We start from the raw sequence: 24,125 nt of genomic DNA, 5'->3' as shown, positions 1-24,125 counted from the left end.
GGTGCGGTTTTGAAAATTGGTCAAAAAACGTTGGTGCGGAAGGATGATAAGTTTTGCTATGCAGTTACGGTTGAAATAATAGCCCATCCGCGCATCTCTAGTGTGTGTGTGCCTCTCTCTCTCGCTCAGAGGGGAGGGGGAGGCTGAGGGGTCGATCAAGCATGGATTCTAAACTCTGTGGTGGATAGGATCTACAATTAGGTGTTAATTAATATTACTACGCTAGGTCGAAGTACTCCCAAGTGATATTGCGCCACACATTGTAGTTCTCCTGTTTATTCACTTGGAAAATCGTCACGTTTCATGTTGTGTGACCTTACACATTTTTATCAACTACTCGTGCAACTGTATTTAAGTAGGGAAAACGTGGATGTTTTTGATTGCTGCCATCTTCCTCTCTCTATGGCTATGTCTGAGCCCGCTAGCATAGCAACATGCTAACACATTCGCGCTGCACACCAGAGCGTTTGAGTTCACGTACCGACACAGGAGAGGCATGACTCAACTCGTGAAAGTTAAGGTAAGAACATATATTACTACTGACTTCCCAACTATTTTTCTTACCTTCTTTTTTTGCTGTGGATGTTATTGAGCTTGTAGAGGTTTAGCTCTTGCGTTCTGAACATCCCGCTGCCATTGCCCGATGTCTGAGTCATATCACTCCATAATCGGTCTCCCTTTTAAATGCCTATTCCCCAAGTGGTAGGCTACAATGACTGGCCGTTTTAAAATATAACTAATATCGAAACAAAACAACCCAGGCAATCTTTTCTATGAGATGTTTAGGCCTCCTCCAATACCAGTGTTGGGGTCGTTACTAGGGCTGGGACAACGCGTCAACGTAATCGATGACGTCGACGCAAAATATGCACGTTGAATCGTCAAGCATAACGTGTGCTGCTAAATATTTTTAATTTTACACCTTCAGTGTTTCCCATACGTTGACTAATCTGTGGCTGGGCGCCACGAAATCGAAACCGGCCACCACACATTGATGTTCTATGTTGTACTATTTAAATTAAAGATAAGATAAAATCAGAGAATGTCTAATAAGGGTAAACGGGCTCTGAAAAAAATCCTTTCATTGAGCTGCGCTTACTCACGCAGCCTTTCCTCGCCCGCCCGCTCTCTCTCGTAACCACCCCGCTGCTCCTCCTCTGCATGTACATTTAACAAAATATTCATGATTGTTGTTGCCACATAGAAGCACTGCATAGAACAGGCTAAATTGCTATTAAATCCGCTTAGCATCGTGACCATGCTGTGCAAATTTATTCAAAACTGCTGCATTAAAGTTAACTCTGCTAAGGTCTTATCACAACATGGTACATTGAGGAGACTAAACTAAGTTAAGTTATGCAATCAAGCAGTATCTCAAAGCTAATGTTAGAACACTGTTTGGATGTCAAGTTTAGCATGCTTACTTACAGCTGCTTGTCAATTTCGTTTTGTCGGCTCATTTTATTGACTCTGAATGTTTGCAAAATCCCGATGTAAATGGAAAAGTGTTTACCAAGACTTAAAAGTGCTTGTCCCAAGGAGAAGTACGAACCGTTATTTGAACTAGGTAACTATGTTCCTGTATATACCTCCTGAAATGCGTCCTCCTCCTACTCAAGCGAGTAGGACGCATTTCACACTGCTCCTGCGTCTCCTGCTTCACCTATCCTTTTAGCAATTTCCACTCTTTTTCATTCTTTTATTTTATTTACAAGCTAGTTTAGCAAAGACAGTGAAACCAGTACATTTAAATCTGAAACTTTAGTGGTTAGTTTTTTACTTTAAATGAGCCAGCCAAGTCAATGAACAAAAACTGAACGGCAATTCACCTTGAAGTTGGATTAAAATAAAATGCGCTCCTCCGGCCAGAGACCCAGGAGATCATGCCGAAAATGTACTGAGCTAGAACAGAGAATTTCTACTTTGGAATCAAAGATGCATGCCCTTCCACCAACGACAGATGAACTACGAGAGGCATCTCATGAAGTGAGTACAGCAACTACTGGAAATGCAGAGAATGTAACCCAGCAGTCTAATATCACTGCTAATAGAGCAGATGAATGCATCGACCTCACAAAGGGAAATGTGAGTACAGAGCCTTGGCACAGGCAAGGTGCCAGACCAAAAACAAAAAAGCGTAATACAAGAACTGCAATTACCTCAACACCAGTAAATTCAGATGTTAACTTCAGGCCTCGTATCAGAAATACAGACAGATCAGCAAACTACTACAGGGCTTGTGGTCCTAAGGGAAGCCCACAGCCCCTAACACTATGGAACAGATTTGATTTCACTATGGAACAGATTTCTCAGGGAACAGACTCAAAGCAGGCAGCAATCAAACCACAACAATAGAAAGACACCTATTCATCCCACAACCCTCGTTCTAGGCGACTCTGCTGTGAGACATATAAATGGGGAAAGGATGATTGTATGTTGTTTCCCAAATGCTTCAGTGTCTGACACAAAAACAAGCTTGCAGAACTGGTGTCAAAATATGCAACTATCAAAGCATCATTGTGCATGTTGGAGCAAATGACATCTACAGAGAACAGCTGTATGTCAAAGAAAATTTCAAGGAACTTTTCTCGGCTTGGAATACAAATTTTCATCAGTGGCCCACTCCCAGCAGAGGGAAGCTTTGTATTTTCCAGACTATTCAGTTTAAACACCTGGCTCACAAAAACATGCTTTTCAGTTGGGATGAATTTTATTGACAATTTTAACCTTTTTTGGAATCGCAGGGAATACTTCAGACCAAATAGCACAGAGCCGAGTTGGACTGGGGCCAAGATCTTAACCGAATACTATCACCTCTCTCTCCTGCACCCAACATTTTTTCTGCCAACCTTGAGCCGAGCCTCTGATAAGCACTCAGTGGCCATACAGACGGAACAAGCGGATGACATCAACAACTCAGCTAAACCAAAACACTCTGCACAGGCTGAAACAGAGATATGCCCAACCCCCCCTGCTGTGGGGTCCTCTGGTAACCACCCGCTAGCCTTCACTGAAATGCAGACCTTGGAGAAACATAAACAACCAGCTCAACAATGCCCAGCCATGTCCACTGGACAAGATAAGATGGGTGCTGCTAAAATGACTCAAAGTCAATCACTGGCGTCAAACTCCCTGGAATCTCAGCAAACAAATGGATGTGATGAGCATGAGGAGATAGCACCTATCAAAGCTGCTGAGAGGCTATCAGAAAGGAAGGGTCATGTTGTAACACCAGTACCAATACCCCTCCCCACCTCCGTCGACTCCTTGTCACCACAAAGACACAACATGGAATACACTACTGGAATACATGCTGAAAGCGGAGCGTCTGCAACAAACTTCCCAGAACCTAAGCAGGCAGATGGAGACTCTGGATCAATTTTCAACCCCAACCTCCTTGATTTCCCATCACCACCCACACCCAATCAAACTCCCCAGGGCACACAAACCCCCCTAATCTCCCATCACCATCCCCACCCAGTCATCCCACCACCCACTCAAACTCCACAGGATCCCCTGAATACCAATCACCATCCCCACCCAAGCACATGATGTTCCCTGCAAAAATGGAGAGACTGCTACCAGTAGCCATGCAGAGTTTTACTAGCCCAAGATCATTAGCACCAAAGAAGCGAAGGGCACCTCCACCCCCCCGCCCTCCCCGTTTAGAAGGATCTCTTAAGCAGCAGCAACCTCTTAGTTCATTTTCTCAGCCGGCATATAGCATGGAATGTGCAGTGGAAAATACAGATGGCAGCAGCAGGGGACAATTATATGATGACTGTATTGCATGATATTCTCAGGGTCCCTGCAATATAAATGGCACTGACAGTAGTTTTGAGAACATGCCGGGACCCAGTAAGCCCATGACACCAACCACATCAACCTCAGATTTCCCCCATGGATTATATTTCCCCAACACTTACAGCAAAACTAGCACTCCTAAATATCAGATCTCTTTAAAACAAATCATTCTTAATTTAGGATCTAATTTGCATACACAACCTTGATTTTTTACTTTTAACTGAGACATGGTTAGATCAAGCAAACAGTGCTGCATTAAGTCTTCTCCTCAGATTTTATTACTGACAATTTACAGGCCTCCAAAACATTCAGCTAAAGTTTTTCTTGAAAGAGCTAGGTGAACTGCTATCAGTTGTTTGCATGGAGTTTGACTGTCTTATTATATCAGGGGATCTAAACTTGCATTTGGATAATCCAGAAAACAATGATGCCAAGGAATTCATTGCACTAATCGATACATTCTCCCTAACACAGCATGTACAGGGGCCAACACACTCTCTCGGCCATACCCTCGGCCTTGTTATTACAAAGGGTCTCGATGTCTCTACAGCTGTTAAAGACTTGGCCTTATCTGATTATTTCTGCGTGTTCTTTGATGTGTCTATGTCCCCACACACTCAAAACACAGCTATGATGGTAAAAAGGAGAATCATAAATGATCAGACAAGTGCTCTCTTTGAGCAAGCACTTTCACTAAAGTCAAGTCAACTGTCAGACTCTGATTTGATCACTTTAATGCAAAAATGGCAAACATTATGGATGACATTGCTCCATTACAATTCAAGAAAGTTAAGGACAAACAGAAAGCACCAAGGAGGCAAAATCCAGCAGTTAAACTTCTAAAAAGAGAGTGTAGGAAGACTGAAAGAAAATGGCGTAAATACAAACTTCAGATCCACTATGAAATCCATAAAGAGATGCTCCGCACATATAACTCTGAAATATGCAAAGCAAGACAGTCTTTCTTTTCTAACATTATCAATAGAAGTTCAAATAACACTCGTATTCTATTTTCAACTGTTGATAAGTTAACAAATCCCCCCTCACAATTAGCGCCTGAACTTCTCTCAACTAATAAATGCAATGAGTTTTCATCTTTTAGGTAAAATTGACCAAATCAGACTCAACATATCTGCTCAATTAAAAAATTCAACAACCTGAACTTCCAGCAAGAAACAGAGGGAAACTAAACTTGATGTCAGAGTTCAGCTTGATAGACTACGAAACACTTGAAAAAACGGTACAGAATCTCAGCTCTTCCACATGTGTCTTAAACACTCTGCCTACCAATTTCTTCAAAACTGTTTTTCACCTCATAGCGGCGGATGTCCTTCAAATTGTAAATGTATCACTGCTGTCTGGCACTTTTCCTAAGTCACTGAAAACAGCTGTTGTAAAGTCACTTCTCAAGAAAAATAACCTGGATGCCTCCATGCTAAACAATTACAGGCCCATATCCAATCTACCTTTTATTGGCAAAATTATTGAAAAAGTAGTCTTTAATCAATTAACCACCTTCCTAACATCAAATGGGTATTTTGATTACTTTCAGTCTGGTTTTCGGGCAAATCACAGCACTCCAATGACATACGCCTTAACACAGATTCAGGTAAAACATCAGTCCTAGTGCTACTGGACCTTAGTGCAGCATTTGACACTGTTGATCACAATATTTTACTACACAGACTAGAACACTGGGTTGGATTTACAGGCATAGTTATCAGCTGGCTAAAATCATATCTACAAGAAAGGAGCTTCTTTGTTGCCATCGGAAACTGTACCTCAACACCAACGTCCTTGACCTGTGGTGTTCCCCAGGGGTCGATCTAGGGGCCACTATTATTCAACCTCTATATGCTCCCACTTGGACAAATCATTCAAAATAATTTGATTTCATATCATAGCTATGAAGATGACACACAAATTTACTTAGCTCCATCACCAAACGACTATGGTCCTCTTGAATCTACAGTGGGTCCCCGTTAAGTTTGGACGGGTTCCTTCATGAATCACGCACCCCATTTTCTCAGCAGAAATGGCACAAACTGCAGTTGACACAAACAACCACAAGGTGTCACTTGGGTGCCACTACTATTTTTGATGCGACTGACTTACTGCTTCCATGACGAAGCGGGGCACGGGAACTTAAATTGATCACGGGTAGTTTAAGCTTACACTTGACAAAACATTCTAATATGAAAATGTAGATGCAATTGTTGTAAAATGGTGCAGCTCCTTTAAGAAAGCACCGTGGTGCAGGGATGGAGAGAGAGAAAGAGAGGGGGATAGGCCTATGTGTGTTAGAACATAGCGTGTGGAAAAAGTGCACGTGCTGTTGAGACTGGAGCGAGTCATATTCAAAATAATGCAAAAAAAAAAGCAATTATCCTCATTCATTGCAACCAAAGCATGCCTGCTTGCCGACGCTCAAACGAAAAATATATCAAAGCAGCTTTTATGCGCTTGAATGTAGCACCTAAAAAAATGTTTAAACAGCTGGACAAATGATTTAGCTAATTGATTATATAACCTGTACACCAGCAATTGTTGAACATTTGCCTGTACAAGTACATTGACAGTAGCCCAGCCTAACAGCATGTTGTAGGCCTACTGTAGAAATTTCACTTAAATTGCAACCGCAACATGCCTGCTTGCCAACGCTCAAACGACAACGAAAAAAAGATAATAAAACAACAAGAGGGTTGAGTCTGAATGACACACACAATGAGTTTTAGACACTGAGTTTTTGTAGTTAAGAAATATTTTCATATAAAAAAATGGTCATTCTTCAATCTCCTTCACTGACGCCTATGGAAAAGGCTTAACGTCCCAAAACAACGATCAATGATCATCAAATTTCTCTCTCACATTGCTCCTCATAACCATCTATAAAACAGTGTTTTTTCTTTTCTTTTTGAGCACATCCTAATCCCAGGACATAACGCACTGGACCTTATAATAGGCTCGAGATATAATTCCAAAGGGGCAGATAGGGGCCACTGCACTTAAAACTTAAAAAGATGAAGCTTTCCAACTTTGAAATTGCGATCAGTGACTGGCATCGGGTGAACGAAGCTTTCGAAGTTGAACAGGCTATTAAAAAATTTTATGCACCTCCATGTCACAGGAGAGACTGGGCTCTCCCTTCTATGAAAAAGACGTTAGGCTACCTGCAGTCAGGATATGGTGAGTCAGTGTCATTTATTTGTCCAAAGTTAGCCTATAGATACAGACCAGTACATCTTATCAATAGTTTGAATGTCGTGGTGTGTTTCTGCTCATTGACAAATACCGCTCAGCACAATGATTCATGCCCAATTAATTCCCCTGTTAAAGTGTTCTTCCTTTGTTACACTATTTGGTTTCGTGATGTAGCCTATGATAAACACCATATGGCCAAATATGTGACTCAGCTAATGTTATAGGCTATACAATTGAATTTCCCTCTTAAAGGCAAGCTGGTGTAGCTTATTAGACTAGGCTACTATTAAAATACACCGACGGTAGCCTTGGCTATGTGTAAAGTAAGCTATCGCATGATTTCATGCACGAAGTGAAAAGGGCCTTGCATCTGACAAGTTCGCTGACAGGGCCTCACATCCCCTTGCGACGCCCTGCAGCTCCTCCTAAGACAGCGAGGAAAAAAGTTAAAATACGCCATAAACCCGGGTTGACAGGTTTGTTTCGTCCCGGTGATTATTTGTGAAATTGTGTAAACGACAGCCTTTTCAAGGCATTTCAAGTAAGGAGTCGAGCATGCAAGCTCCCAAATTGACCCAGTAGCCTAAGGCATCAATAAATTGTTGGGACTGGGGAGGGTCATGCTTTTTTCTCAATCACTTTGGAGGGTCATAGAAAAAAATTCTTGCTGGCGAGGGAGGGTCACGCTTTTTTGACTAACGCCCCAAAAAACTCCTCCGTAGCCCCTTAATTAAATAAATAACGAACAGTCCCTAATTGATTAATAGCCTAGGCCTACACCAGCAATTGTTGAACATTGACCTGTACAGGACATTGACAGTAGCCCAGCCTAACAAGCAAATGTTGCAAAATACATCAAAAGACGCAATTAATCAGAAATAAATAATGTAATCTGCATCGCTTTATTTAACAAACTGCAAGCAACAAGAGCATTGAGTTCGCTGTAAGGCCAAACCCAAGAGCAAAGCCTATCTTTTTAAGGCAGTCGATAGGGCTATATAACGAGCTGTGTGCCCGATAGATGACGATAGATGACGGCTCTGGTCATCCCATACCCTCCCCCACTTCCTGTAGCCTACCATTATGAAGGCCTGTAGCCTAAAACGACTCGTTGCCGTTTTGTGACATTAAGCTTTTTCACGTTAAGCCCCCCTCCCCCATCCCCTTCTTTCACAAGCAGTGGGGGAGCGCGGGGCACAAAGTAACACTTTTGGTAGACAAAGGAGGGTTCTCCGCGCTTCTGTCGCTTTGGCCACAACCGCTTGCAAACCAGGCCAGGACAGATATTTTAGAGATGGCGCGGTGCAGCTCAGATGTCTTCTTAATTTTCTTTATTCTTCAGTAAAAGGTGCAGAACATTATTAAACTTTGACTAACATTTCGATGTGTCGATGTTTTTTGACTAACTAACATCAAAACGTTAGTCAAAGTTTAATAATGTTCTGCACCTTTTACTAAAGAATAAAGAAAATTAAGAAGACATCTGAGCTGCACCGCATCCTCCTTCTCTAACACTTTTGGCTTTGGCTAAATATTTCTAAAATCATTTGAGTTTCACTAGTCACATGTTTTAACAAGCAACGCTTGTTATTGAACTAATGACAGATGTGTGTCGAAAATTGACTTCATTTTCCATACGGAGAAATAACATATGCAGAGTCTAACCAAGGTCAATCTTGCCAAAAAAAACCCTCAAACCTGAAAACACATGAGGCAAAAGTGCAAAACATCACAAAACTAACTAAACTAACACGCCGCATATTTTTGTATTGCTATCATTGTAGCCTACAGTTGTAACAGCGTAACAGTCGCTTTTACTCCCCGGATGTGCTCATTGTATAGAACGCTTAACGGTCCCAAAACAGCTATCAATTAAATCACCAAACGCCTTATAAACAAGTATTGCCAGGAGCAACACCTTGCAAAAATGATAACAATAGGCCTAGGCCTTTATATGGCTCTGCTCCTGCCTAGATTCAACTCAGAACTACCTGAAAGTTGCAGACCTGTTCTGGAAATACGCATTATTAACCCACTCGACCGTCAGACAATGCTATCTGCTTCGAGTAGGCCTATTGGGTAGGACTGTAGCCTACACTGGTTGCTGTGGCACAGTCTTGAGTGACCGAATTCGCTTTTCTTTGTCATATGAATGCTGTCATTTTGTTAACATTACTGTTAAGGAGATGCTGTAGGCAAAGTCTATATTTCAACCTCGTTAGTGTAGTAAAAAAAATCAGAACTATTCACAAGGTTTCTGGGCAGCATATTTATGTTCTGTTAGCAAGTTTAACTTCTCATGACTACCGACAAAGTAGCCTACTGCCAGCTGATCTAAGCTCTCATTTTAAAAACATTACTGAGAGACAGACACTGTACAATCAAGAAATCATGCCACTGAATCCAAAACTATGTTTAACATTATGTACAAGGCTTAGGCTACAGTGGACTAGCATGTTGCAGGGGCTGCTAAAAACACAGAGAAACGCACTGAAAATCCTCGCCAATCACAGCCCTTGCTGTCGAATCGCCCGCCTGGTTCGACCGTGGAACTCCACAGCGGACTATGCTGCCCCTGCGGCTGCAGTTGTACTTACATTTCACCATTCACCATGATCGTGAATGAAGTGTCAATTTTTAACTGGGACCCACTGTATGTGTCAGTGTATAGAACAAATCAACACCTGGATGTCTCAAAAGTAATTATATTTGGTAAAAAGGAGGAAAGACTTAGGGTTGCCACTCTCCTTGACACAAAAGGGTTGAAGGCAAAGGATACTGTTAAAAATATTGGTGTATTAATTGACAGTGATCTAAATTTCAACAGCCACATGAAAGTGATAACTAAATCAGCTTTTTACCACATCAAAAATATTGCCAAACTCAGAGGGCTGATGTCAAAGCATGACTTAGAAAAACTCATTCATGCATTTATCTCCAGCAGCGTTGATTACTGCAATGGACTGTTCACAGGCCTTCCTAAAAAGACTAATAAACAGCTTCAGGTGATACAAAATGCAGCAGCTAGGATTCTAACAAAAACTAAAAGAACTGACCACATTACTCCAATTCTTAAGTCCTTGCACTGGCTTCCAGTAAGTCACAGAATTGACTTTAAAACACTATTGCTTGTTTATGAATCAGTAAATGGAGCAGGACCTAAATACATGTCAAACATGCTTCAGCAGTACACACCTTCTCGTCCTCTCAGGTCCCAGGTGAAAAACCTGCTAGTAAAACCTACAGTTAGAACTAAACATGGTGAAGCAGCTTTTAGCTGCTATGCGGCTCAGCTGTGGAACCAACTTTCAGATGACATCAAAAAGGCCCCAACTGTAGCCAGTTTTAAATCTAGACTTAAGACCAAACTGTTCTCAGATGCTTTCTGCTAACTGTGCCGAGTTACAAATTCTGAATCTGCCTTGATAATTATTCTACCTTGTCTTTTATTACTTTTTTATTTACTTTTTTTTTTACTACTTTTGCCTTTGTTTTTGCTTACTAATTATTCTTTATTTTTAAATGATTTTACCTTGCGTTTTATGTTTTCTTTTTATTATGATCTTTACCTTTTACCTATGCTTTTATTTGTTATTATTGTTTGGTTTTGTTTATGTAAAGCACATTGAATGACCTGTGTATGAAATGCGCTATATAAATAAACTTGACTTCACTTGAATTGCATCCACGCATCAGCAGCCTTTTAACTGCGTTAATGTTAATTGCAAGGATTCCCTCACGAACATCTTAAAGTGACAGGCACTCAATTAGACCTATACACTACTGAACTTAATTGAATGCTACCTCTGACTAAGAATGCATTACTTTGCACTTGTATAGTCTTTTATTTTGGAATCTTAAGAGCAATAAACATATATTGCAATGTTAAAGAATTCATGTTTTTTCATTCAGATATGTAAATCAACATGTATAACATGTATTAGTCAATTAATGTAGAGATAATCGAATCGAAATCGAATCAGACTGAAAAAATTAATCGTTAGATTAATCGATGCATCAAAAAAATAATCGCTAGATTAATCGTTTAAAAAATTAATCGTTTATCCAAGCCCTAGTCGTTACTCAAAAAAAGTTATGAGTTACAAGTTAGCTCCTTCTTTAAATTGTAATGAAATTACTTTACTCGTTAGTCATTTTGGAAAGCAACTTGCTACTCGTTACTTTACTTGTGAGTTGGTCTCTATAACCAGGGTGCAATATTCAAAGAGTTAGGATAGCCTACATTATTAATATTCGCAAATTTCAGGTTCGGCAGCCTAGGCCTACTTTCACGCCGAACAGCCTAGGCCTATATTAATTTGTCACCTTGATAAATTCACATTTTGTTTAGTTTTATTTTACCGTTATGTGTGTGTGCTTTAACATCAGTAAAGCTTTGGGCATCATTCAGCATGTTGTTCTTCCATCGGAAATAACTCCTCTACATTTGCTGCCTGCATCCTTTCTGTTTTTGTTGTTTAGAAAACGTTTTATACTATGGCCTTGAAGTCTTGACTTAACACATTAGATAAATATTGTTTGCTGTTAACCCGCTTCAAATAGCCTACAGATTCTTGCGTGCGTGCACTCTCATTCTCTCTACAAAATGTGCCCGTTCTGTAGGCTGGCCAAGTGAGTATTTCTGCTGCATAAAGCTGAATAAACAAATGTGTTTATTGAAAAATATAAATAACCTACTGTGAAGCAGTCAATTTGCTATGTTTACAGTGCAGTCAAAAGTTGGAAGTATAGGGCAAATGAATTTACGAACCAGAACGTGGGCCATACAATTGGCCATTAAAAACATCTGCTAGATAGTTAAATCGCCAACAACATTGTTTTTTTGTTTTTTGCAGAAGCCTACACTAGGCTACAGATTATTTCTTAAAAGTTATTTCTCCACTTCTGGCTCATTTATCAAACAGGTGCTTTCTCTTCGCAAATTAAGCTACAGGTTCGGTAGAGGCGTTTGAATAGGATAAATTAGCGTTATGCGATTGACAACGTTGTGATAAGTAGGCTATACTAACTTTGCAAAGTTAACTTAATGCATCAATTTTAAACAAAGTTGTGTAGACCAGTGGTTTTCAAAGTGGGGGCCGCGAGGGGGTGCCAGGGGGGCCTCAGCAAGTTGGAAAGAAAAATAAAAGCAACAAATAAATACATTTGAATTTTTTTTTAAATATACCCATTACTATGAGGGTTGTTATACAATGGCAAATAATAATTAATATAACAAAATTATTATAACAAAATAATAATTTATCGCATATCTGAACATTATTTTCCATGATAATGACTGGGAATAATAGTAGAGTGATAGCTCTCATCACAAAGTGCTTGTAGCTAAAATAATTATTAGGATTAGCTTAATGTATTTTTAAATTTGCTGTAGTATTGTCGATGGGTTAAATAACACATCAAGGGGTCCTTGGCCAGAACCTAGTGGTATTTGGGGGGCCTTGTCAAGGAAAAGTTTGGGAACCCCTGGTGTAGACTACACCGCGCCAGTTGTAGTCTGCATAAACAGTGCTTGCACAAGCTGTTTTGATTTGCGTATAGGTGCGGGATGGAACCAACCTGTTTGAGGGATAGCGGTGCAGGAAAAGATTGCGTGCTCTTCCCTGCGCACTAATAATGTATCTAGGCTAATCTACATTTTAAATAGACCTAAGCAATTACTGTGTGCTGCTATGGAAACAATAAGTCAATATATTAGAGATATTGTGAGTAACGCAGTGATGGACGTTCAACCGCCACCCGCCCGAATTTAATTAAAATATTATTTTTCTTCACATCATCCGCCCGATCCGCAGTTTATCCGCGGAGTCCGCAGCTGTAACCGCCAACAGTGCATCTCTAACACACACACACACTGCAGATCCTTTACATGCAATAACTTTCAATTGAAGCAGGTGGAAATCTACATAACACACTTAAGTAGAATTGATTAGTATAAGTATACTCTTTGATCCCGTGAGGGAAATTAGTAATATAGTACTCACCCGCTCCTTATAAATCTCTAGCTTCAGCAGTTCCCGCAGTTTTTGAGCTTTCCCCAAACGGATTCGATCAGCAGGGTCATTTAGGCCTTGTGGTCGCATAGCAGATGAGTCCTTATTAGTCCATTTGTAATTATCTTTCTCTGAGGTCAGAGTTATGTCTTGCTCGGAGGAAACTGTTGGTTCAACCTCTGAAACCTTAGAACCACCTATACCTAAAAAGGAATCTGGCTGTAGACTTGACACTTTCAGTGCCCTCTCTTCCTCAGTATTTGACTCCAGAATCTCTTTGTTTTCTTTATTAAGAGACATTATATCTGGCTGCTGCTGGATAGGGATGTCCTCTCTATGCCTTAATCTGCACTGTTTAGGATCAGCAGTGGAGCTCTGTCGGACCTTAGGCTTCTGTGGGGCTTTGTAGTTTGCCTTCGCTTGCACAAAGGCTGTTGATGGAGTGGTTTCATCTGTGTTGATGGTAATTCTGGGGAGGGAGGATTTGACTGAGGTTGAATGCTTATGTGAAGAGAGAGTGCATCTGTTAGAAGGAGATTGAGGGGAGGTGGTTTTGTCATGTGTAATTTCTGTGAAGGAGGCAGAATAATGTGGCTCGGACAGGCTGACACTGGGTGGTTCTTCCTTCCACTGAGGTCCCGAGAATTGCTTTCTGCTTTGAGATACATCAATCCTGCAAAATAATTAATTTAATGGTAAGTATCACAATATTGAGTGCATTGTGCTTAACTGGCTATTCAACCCATGAACAGGTATGATAAGGGATCAGATTCCAAAAATAATTCAGTGGAAATACATGGATGCAGTAGCAACTGGAATCCATGCATTTCCACGGAATTATTTTTGGAATGTGATCCCTTATCATACCTGTTCATTCTTACTGCCGCCGACTTATCGCGACTAAATTCAAGATGGCTGCAAACGCTAAACTTTGTGAAGATGCTGTCTGTATAAATCGCCTTGTAAGTAAACTACCAGTGCTTTTCAAAGTTCTCAATGTCTCGTTTTAAATGTCAAGGCCCCTCGGAAGTCTACCAATGAAGTGTGGAGATACATTGAGCCCTCGTAAATGGTGTAAAACAGTGATTTATTTGCATGGCTAGCCCGATGCGAAGCACCACCATTGAAAAAGCTGTTGGTAGCATCGGCTAACTAGCGCCAGATTTTGGAGTGCAGGGGACAAGCCGAGATGGGCTATGAGATAGTGCTGGACGGTATACCGGTTCACACCGTACACCGGTGTATATTTTCGTTATGATATGAATTTTTAATATACCACCATACCGTGTATTTGATTACACAACGTTTGGAACGCTGCCGACAGTGTTTCAGACGGGACTTTTTCACACGCGACGATGGTGCCATTGCGAGGCATAGTGAGGGTAAACACAAGTTTTTCCCCTGAAGCATGACCCTTAAGGCTTAATTTCTCCTTAGGTAAGGGGTTTATTTAAGGGTGTTGCACAGGATACCTTAAATTGTTTCTTTAGTTAAGGAAAAACGTTAAGGGATACTGCATTGAAAGGGATTTACCAAAGATCCTTGATTACTAGCTCCGCTTTAACCCTTTCTGGATTTACCGTCACGAAAATTCTATTGAGATTGTTCAACAGCTGTAACTAGCTGGCTAGTAGGTGATGTCGTTAGTTAGCAACCCACCGAACACAGTGAAGTTTAATGTTCTTATCATTCATCTCACCTTAAGAATATTCGCTGAAATTATCCAGGTAACAAGTAAAGCATGTTATAGACATGCACTGAGCAATACTAGCTGGCTAGTTAGAAATGATCCTGACTGTCATCAGTGCACCAAAACAAACTTTTTTTGTTAATGTTTTGCCTAGCGAATCGAACCGAAGCGAAGCTCATGGCAGGCTAACAAGACATCCACATCAAGTTAACGTTAGCCTACCACTAATGTCATGTAAACCACACCATAACAATAAGGCATGTTTCTGATAGGCCTATTTGACAGAGTAAGCATATTAGCAGAGGTTTTATTTTAAATTGTATAATTTTCAAAAAAGTATAATTATTGCAAGTTGCACTACTTTTTGTATTGGTTTGATACAAGATGTTTGTGAAATTTGCACAGTAAAAGTTCTGTATTTTGACTGCAATTGTCTTTGCATTCTGATTAGATTCTTCATTAGAATCATGAGTGGCTCTTTGTAAACGGCATCATTTTCTGGGGCCATGCAAAACTGCATTACCACTAGTGTGGAGTTATTCTACATCATGACAGTAAAATAGACCATCCTTAGTCAGTGTACTGCAGCAATTCCTCTCTCAACCTGTAGAAAATGCTGTGAACATCTGATTATGCATGGGGGAAAAAATACTGTGATATACTGTGAAACCGTAAGAATTTTGAAAAAATACCGTGATATACATTTTTGGTCATACCGCCCAGCACTACTATGAGACATACGTTCACACTCGGTACCATGTTTCAACACACTTTAGGTCAATATCACACCGGAATACTCCTTTAAGAGAGGCACATATCTCTTTATATAAGGTCTCACAGTTGATGGTGCCTGTCAGAGTGAAAGCCAAGCCACAAGGTCGAGATAATTGTCCGTAGACCTGCGAGACAGGGTTGTGTGAAGACACAGATCTGGGGAAGGATACAAGAAAATGTCTGCAGCAACTGAGTAATCTGGGACGAAGGGCCTTGGTCAGACAGGTAACCAAGGACCCAATGGTCAATATGAATGAGATCCAGAGTTCCTTTGAGAGGATGAGAGAAGCGTAAAGAAGGACAATATTTTTTTTCAGTAGATGTCATTTTGATAGGTTGATCGGAGGATATGGCATTTTATATTGGTGTAAAAAAGTAAATTTCACAAAAAAATGCAGATACTGCACTTTGGCTTTGTAGGGCAGTATAGGGTCCAGAAGAGCATGTAGTAGGATGGCTACAATTCAGCAGCCTAGATACCTCACTCTCGGAGAGAGGCGCGAATGCAAATAAGGATAGCCAGCTACCGCTAGAGCTTGTAGGAGTGCAATGTCTGATTTTGTCTCGTCCTGTGGGCATGTAGAGAATTGACTGCTGATTGCCTACACTTTGTTTGTAAAAAATGAGGCAAGGGTATCGCCAGTAAGGCTGGACGGAGGAGGAGGCGGCTGAGGGTTGAGGAAATTGACATGACGTCTCCATCTTTCCTGTCAGCTACTATTAGGGATGGCGAAAATAAAAAAAATTCTTGACCAACCACCGAGCCTCATTAGCCGGTTGAAACCAGTTAACCGATTAGTTTAAAATATGCTACGCTATTTGAAATGACAGCCATTTCGAGCCGTGCCTGCAATTTCGCAACTCTGTTGCATCTCTCTCTGCCGCTCTCCCTCCCACTCACACACACACTGCCCCAGCACCGCCCTTCCACTCACGTCACTTTTTTTTAAATCCCCTACAGCGTGAAACATGAGTGCCGCAAACGCGGCACCGAGGAGCTTGTATGTAATCGAAGGACAAATGGCTCCTTAGTTTCGAAATGGTTTGGGTACAAGGCGATCGCGTTGAAAATAAAGGCATTTGTCTAGCGTTACAAGCTCAGTTGAAACATTGCCACGGCTCATTTAAGAAAATGACCGCTCCGAAGAGGTTTAGTTTGAGGTAGTGCTAACAGTAAAGAAAGATGATGATCATCATAATCACCTTATCTGTTACCACTGATGATCCTTCCTGAAATGTAGGCTAGATGTAATGTATTTCCAAAAAATTTGCCTAAAAATCTAGCGGAAACACTGGGAATCCGAGCATGGGGGTAGCAATAGGCAATGGTAGGGCAATCATAGGGATGGGATTTCCCTAGTTCCCGAGTTTTTCCACTCCCTGGTTGGGTTTTAGAGTTTTAAACATGTTCCACCGAAAGGCTTTGGCTGTTTGAAAACCATGTTTTGAGGAGCTGACACAAATTTCTCACCTCTAGCTAACACGTCTGGAGATGGATGACCTACTACAAGCCTACAAAGTGTGTTAATGACATCACCATGACTTGATTGACTTGAAACAGGTCCACCGACTCTATACACGATGTGATTGGCCTAACTGAAGTTTGGTTTTTCCACCTCGCAAGCCAACAGAGAGTTGCTAGACTACCCTGACTGCAAATTACATTTGCTGGCGCTAGGGTGCGTCAAGATTTCTAGGCTAAGATGTATCTTTTGTCGACGATCTCCATCTTGAATTTAGTCACGATACGTCGAGCGATAAGTACGATTGAACAGGCATGATAAGGGATCAGATTCCAAAAATAATACTGGAAGCAACTGGAATCCATGCATTTCCATGGAATTGGGGCTTTGGGGACTCTTTCATTAATTGGGTTAAACTATTATACACCTCACCGACAGCCACTATTATACATCTCACCGACAGCAGGGTTTCCCGCAGCACTTTGCAGTCAACTTTGCAGTCACCTTGGCAAAACACACCTGCCGCCTTAACTACGTTGTCAAAAAAAAAAAAAAAGTAGTCCACCGTGTTACTCTGTCCTGTTTTCTCCCTTTCATTCCAAACCGTGACAAACGCCAGTCTCCCTTCTCCGCAGAACGCATTAAAAAAATAACAAACGTGCCATGAGTCGAAAAATAATCAGTTTTTATAATCTTTACATAGGTGATATGCCTCCGAAGCAGAGCTAGTGAGCGGTGCAAATATCCCACTCCTCGCTCAGGTGGCTGTTTATAGACCGCTCCTCCGCTCAAATTACGTCAGGTAGGGCTGGGACAACGCGTCGATGTAATTGAAAAATACGTCGACGCAAAATATACGCGTCGATTTGTCAAGCATAAAGTGTGCCGCTAAATATTTTTAACTTTACACCTTCAGCCACGAAATCAAAATCGGCCACCACACATTGATGTTATGTTGTACTATTTAAATTAAAGATAAGAAAATCCTTTCATTGAGCTGTAATGCGCTTTTTACGCACACAGCCTTTCCTTGCCCCGTCCGCTCTCTCTCGTAACGAGCTTAAGGATTGCTGTTGCCACATAGAAGCATTGCATAGAACACGGCGGGCTAAATTGCTATTAAAACCGCTTAGCATCGTGACCATGCTGCGCAAATTTGTTCAAAACTGCTGCATTAAAGTTAAGTCTGCTAAGGTCTTATCACAACATAGTACATTGAGGAGACTGAACTAAGTTAAGTTATGCAATCAAGCAGTATCTCAAAGCTAACGTTAGAATACTGTTCGAATGTGAAGTTTAGCATGCTTACTTACAGTTCCTTGTCAATTTCGTTACTCATACAGGGCTCATTTTATTGACTAACACTGAATGTTAGCAAAATCCCGATGTAAATGGAAAAGTGTTCTCCAAGACTCAAAAGTGCTTGTCCCAAGAAGTAGGCTACGAACCGTTATTTGAACTAACTACGTTATGAATTGCATCCACACATCAGCAGCCTTTTAACTGCGTTAATGTTAATTGCAAGGATTCCCTCACGAACATCTTAGTGACAGGCACTCAATTAGACCTATAACTTACTGAACTTTATTGAATGCTACCTCTGACTAAGAATGCATTACTTTGCACTTGTATAGTCTTTTATTTTGGAATCTTAAGAGCAATAAACATATATTGCAATGTTAAAGAATTCATGTTTTTTCATTCAGATATGTAAATCAACATGTATAACATGTATTAGTCAATTAATGTGGAGATAATCGAATCGAAATCGAATCGGACTGAAAAAATGAATCGTTAGATTAACCGATGCATCAAAAAAATAATCGCTAGATTAATCGTTTAAAAAATAATCGTTTATACCAGCCCTAACGTCAGGTCGCTTCGCTCAATTTCGCTCCCTGCTCCACTGATAATTCATCCTGCTCCAGTGAAATCACTCCATGCTCGCTCCAATTTAAAAGAGGGAGAAATAATCTACAAGCCGAATTGTCACCTTTCAAGATTCAAGATTTCTAGATCTCATTATAGGTTTATAACAGAGTAAAATTCGTTGTTTTTTTTCTCCTCAAAAAATAAATAAATGAAAGGGTGTGTGTGTGTGTAAAAAAAAAGTGCCTTGTCTTCAGCATGAGTTCAGCAATCTAATTGCTTGGTGAAAGAAACTACTTCGGAGTCTGGTGGTACGAGCTTTCAAGCTTCTATATATCATTTGCCAGATGGTAATAGCTCAAATAGTTCATGGTTGGGATGACTAGGATCATTCAAGATTTTTTTTGCCTTCCTAATGCATCTTCCCTCAAATAACTCCAGTATGGAGGGTAGGTCACAGCCGCATATGGTCTGTGCTGTACGCACAACTCTCTGAAGTGCTTTCCTATTGTATTTTGAGAGCAGTTCCCATACCATGCAGTTATGGTCCCAGTCAAGATGCTCTCAATGGTGCCTCTGTAAAAAACCCCAGGATCTTGGGTCGCATACCAAACTTTCTCAATCGTCTGAGGTGGTACAGACGTTGTTGGCCTTTTTTTTACAGTGTGTTGAGTGTGACTGTCCCAGGTGAGGTCTTCGGAGATGGTAACGCCCAGGAACTTAAAGTCTCTCACCCTCTCCACTGTCTCACCATTGATGTTAATGGCTTCAAACTGTTGTTCTTTCCGCCTGAAGTTAACTATCAATTCCTTCGTCTTGGACACATTCAGAGACAAGTTGTTTCCTTTACACCAATTCATAAGGTTGTTGATTTCGTTTCTGTAGGCTGTTTCGTCATTGTTTGTGATTAAACCGATTACAGTGGTGTCATCTGCAAACTTGATGATGGTGTTGGTGTTGTGTATAGCCACACAGGTCATGCGTATACAAGGAGTAGAGGACTCAGAACACAACCTTGCGGAGCTCCCGTGCTGATGGTCAAGGAGGAGGATGTGATGGAGCCCATTCTCACCACCTGTTTTCGTCCAGAGAGGAAGTCCAGTATCCTGAGCTTGCCGTCGAGTATATTGGGGACAATGGTGTTAAAGGCCGAGCTGTAGTCTACAAACAGCATCCTTACATAAGTGTCTTTTCTCCAGGTGTGTCAGGGAGGTATGCAGTGCACTGGTGATGGCATCATCAGTAGATCTATTCTGTCTGTAGGCAAACTGGTGACGGTCAAGCATAGGTGGAATCATTTTGCAGATGATGTTCACAAGCTTTTCAAAACATTTACTCACGATGGGGGTGAGGGCCACAGGTCGCCAGTCGTTCAAGTTGGTGATTTGTTTTTTCTTAGGCACTGAAACAATAATAGATGACTTAAAGCTGCTTGGTACAACACACGTGGACAGGGAGAAGTTGAAGATGTCTGTAAACACACCAGCCAGTTGCTCTGAACACACTTTGATTACACAGCCTGGAATCCCATCAGGTCCTGCTGCTTTCCGGTCAGAGAGGTGAGAAATGGAGGGGGCTCTTACTGGAGGTTTGATGTTAACCTCAAAATGTGTATAGAACTGGTTCAGCTCATCTGCAAGTGAGGGGTGAGAGACTTAGATGTTGGATTTCTTCCCCTTCAAATCTGAAATCATGTGCAGTCCCTGCCACATATTCCTTGAAATCATTCCCTTCCAGCTGTTCCTCAATCTTGTGCCTATATTCTCTTTTTGCTGCTTTGATTGTTTTCCGCAGGTCATATCTGGCTTTTTTCCTCCAGAGGCAAACGCACAATCCCGAGCTCTGAGAGCAGATTTTACTTGGCTATTTATCCATGGTTTTTGATTTGGATACATTTTGACTGTTTTTGTTGGAACAATATCTTCTACACACTTCTGTATGAATCCTGTGACTGTCTCTGTGTATTCATCTATATCCCCATTTGATGCATCACGGAACATGTCCCAATCAGTGCATTCAAAGCAGCCTTGCAGTGCACTGTCTGATTCCTCAGACCAACAGCAAATGGTTTTGACAGTGGGTGGGCTCTGTTTCAGTTTCTGCTTGTAAGCTGGAAGGAGCAGGATAGAAGAGTGATCCGATTTGCCAAACGGTGGGCGGAAGAGGGGCTTGTACCCATCGCGGAAGGGAGTATAGCAGTGGTCTAGTGTCTAGTGGTCTAGTGACTTGTCAGTTTCCTATCTAACAGTAGCGTAGCCAGAAATGTTCAAATGGGTGGGCACAGAAAAAACAGGTGGGCAAAGCGAATTTGATTGAACACAAGAGAGGCCTAGATGAGATACATCATACAAGCATTAATCATAGGCATGATATATTTATGACATAAAAGAGGAATTTATTGAACGCATTATAGGCATGTTACATTAATGCCTATATGCGATGCGTCGCATAAATGAACTTACAACTTCACTCGCATAAACTTGCCCATTGGACAATCGTACCACAAAACCTTTCCAGGCCTGCAAATTTATGACATATAAAGTGGAATATGAACGCATTTCACCACACCTGACAATTAAACGGAGCTGTGGCTGTTCGCGATTTGACTGATTCTTGAGCTCTCAGCGCAGTGTTGACTGGCGCGTCTTTTTAAGATGGTGAGTGTAAACGAAGGAAAGCCCTCTAATCAGACGGGCAAGACTGACAAGTAGACGGGCCTATGTCCCGCCCATGGCTACGCTTATGCTTTCTAAATTATTTAGCTAACTGCATCCCCATCAACGAACTTAGGCTATATGGCCAATATCTTTGAAATTTAATGGTCTTGGTTTTATTAGGAAGACATGAATTCTGGGTGGGTTTGGGCATGCCTCAGACTCGTGGTGTGAGCGGTATCAGAGCGGAACAGAGCGGCCACTCCGGCCTCTAAATTTAAAAGCGCTCCGCGCTCAAATTCCATCCATATTACACAAAATAATCTAAACTTCATTCACGCAAAGTGCGTCAAAAAACACACCCTTTCTTCTCTGTTACATTGCTCCGGAACTGTTCATCGCAACGAGATGAAACCTTTATTGCGTGACAGAGCAGAGGTGGGGCTTTCCAAAGAGACTACACACTTGTCTGTACGATCAAGTATGAACATTTAAAAAAAAAAAAATCATGAAATTAAATCCAATTGCATGATATTTACAGTCCATACTTCTCTGCGTTCACCTGCGCACCCATTACTCTCGTTTGAAATACTCGAGAACCCGTGATCGCATAGATATGGCAAGCATATCAGATGAGAGAGGAGACACAGGGCTATCCATTGGTACCATGTGTATCGATCCTTCTGGCTTATAAAAACAGACGAAGTGACTGCAAAATAATAACGTCATGTACACAAACCAACGCTGCACACCCATTACTCTCCTTTGAATTCGCGGACCCGTGATCGGATAGATATGCCACGCATGTCAGATGAAGGAGGAGACTCAGAGCTATCATTTGATACCAAGTACATCCTTCTGGGTTATAAAACAGACAAAGTGACAGCAAAATAATCACTTCATATAGCTGGACTTACCCCACGTTTTTGCAGCAAAGCATGTTTATAATCCATCGCTATCGTGTGTTTCTCTATGGCAAAGCATGTTCATAATCCGGTTGAGACCCTAGCACAGTGGTCCCCAAAATTTTTCTTCCGAGGGCCAGCTCACTATGCCTGGCTCTAAGAGAGGGCCAGAGACTCGGAGTATATCAACCATAAATAGCTTAGTGCTGTAAACAACAGCAGTCTACCTTAGTTGAATATTCCATTATATTTAAATCATCACTGCAATTTAATACCATTGCTAGCTGTGTTAATGTTGCCACCATGCCATATCAGTGTAAAATGTAGCTCAAATTAAATAATACTAATAAAAAGACTCTGTTTTTTGCATACATAGCTTAAGTTGTGAACAAGCAATATCCTACAAATAATTTAAAGTTATCAAACTATGAGAGTTTTATGAAGTGCTGGCAAACACATCTGAAATGACCATCATTCTAACTTTCACTCACCTGATGAGAACTTTGAACTCTGTATGAACATTTGAACGTGTGAATAAAAAATAGAAATAATTATCCCAGAAAGTCCCAGAAATATGACTTGAATAGAAGTTAGTTATTAACAAATAATTGATAAACTTTTAGAACACTTTGAGCACTGTTGCAGTCAGCATAGGCCTCTTACATTGTTTGCAGGCAGGCCTACATTTCATTCCGTTTTCGATGGCAAACGGGAAACAGCATCAAAACAACCACCAGTGGACAAAAAGAGTATTACATGTGTACTGTTAAGACTCGAATGAATGGGGAAATTACAAAGGTTATAGTTTGACGATGTCTTAGTCCCGTGCGGGGCAGATGCTATATACCACGGACATGTTTTGGGGGGGCGTAGTTTGGGAACCACTGTCCTAGCAAATTCCTGCATGGCATCCTGCATGGCATTCCTGCATGGCATTCAAGGCTCACATTGCATCTCAATTTGTTCAACAAAGAAACACCTTTTTTGCCTTTACTTTGTTCATGGCAATGCAGTAAAAAGCTGGGACTCATTATGAGTGCATACACCACAGGCTAACACGCAAACTCGGGTCAAGTCAGGTCAGATCAGTTCGTGTCACAGATATGGAGTACAGAAAGGTAATTTTTCATACTAAATAAAAAATGTATTTATTTCCGTAAATCACACACCACATATTTCTGTAAATTGCTCAGCCCCAGAGAATCCCTCCAACATGGCAATTATATTGCCCAATTCAGGACAGTCTGCCCTACACACACATGAAATGCATGTAGAGCTATGAGCTTGCTGTGGTGAGATACATGTCAAAATATACAAAAATAATACGCTTTTTATATTTAAATTCTTTAAAATGCTAGTACTAATCCATGAAATGATGGCAGATCTGGATAGCCTAGACTCTGCTGAAAAAGACAATATCTAATATGTGTGTGGCACTTACAATGACCAGAATAAATCCTTATGAATAAAGGTAGTGAAAATGCCCTAAAAACAGCTTAGGGTTCTAAGGGTTAAAGCCAAGGAGGATGGCTTGTAGCGATGCTAGTTGTCAGCTCTACCATAAGTAGTGACTGATCACATTTGAGATGTTGTTCATTGAGTGAGATACAGTAAGATCCAAATAGCGGGGATAGCCAGAACAGATGAAACACGTTTTAATTAAACGTAATCTACAAAGAGAAATAATAGCGGGATTTATTTTCCCCAAATCGCCAAACTGCACCGAGAGCTCATATTTTGTCACTAGCAAA

General features: G+C 41.0%; 1 protein-coding gene across 2 annotated transcripts in view; it reads right to left on the bottom strand.

The window, feature by feature from the left end:
* The window catches only part of LOC125304164 (transcription factor TFIIIB component B'' homolog), a 102,444-nt gene that overhangs the window by 71,660 nt on the left and 6,659 nt on the right, over positions 1-24,125 (bottom strand). For both annotated transcript variants that reach the window (XM_048258231.1, XM_048258232.1), the window contains exon 3: positions 13,011-13,692. In XM_048258231.1, coding sequence (XP_048114188.1) covers positions 13,011-13,692 — 682 coding nt within the window. The remainder of the gene's footprint in view (positions 1-13,010; positions 13,693-24,125) is intronic.

This window comes from Alosa alosa, chromosome 12 (genome assembly GCF_017589495.1).
Source record: "Alosa alosa isolate M-15738 ecotype Scorff River chromosome 12, AALO_Geno_1.1, whole genome shotgun sequence".
Lineage (NCBI taxonomy): Eukaryota > Metazoa > Chordata > Actinopteri > Clupeiformes > Clupeidae > Alosa > Alosa alosa.
The sequence above is the reverse complement of the archived record's forward strand: the minus strand, read 5'-3'. Positions and strand labels throughout refer to the sequence as shown.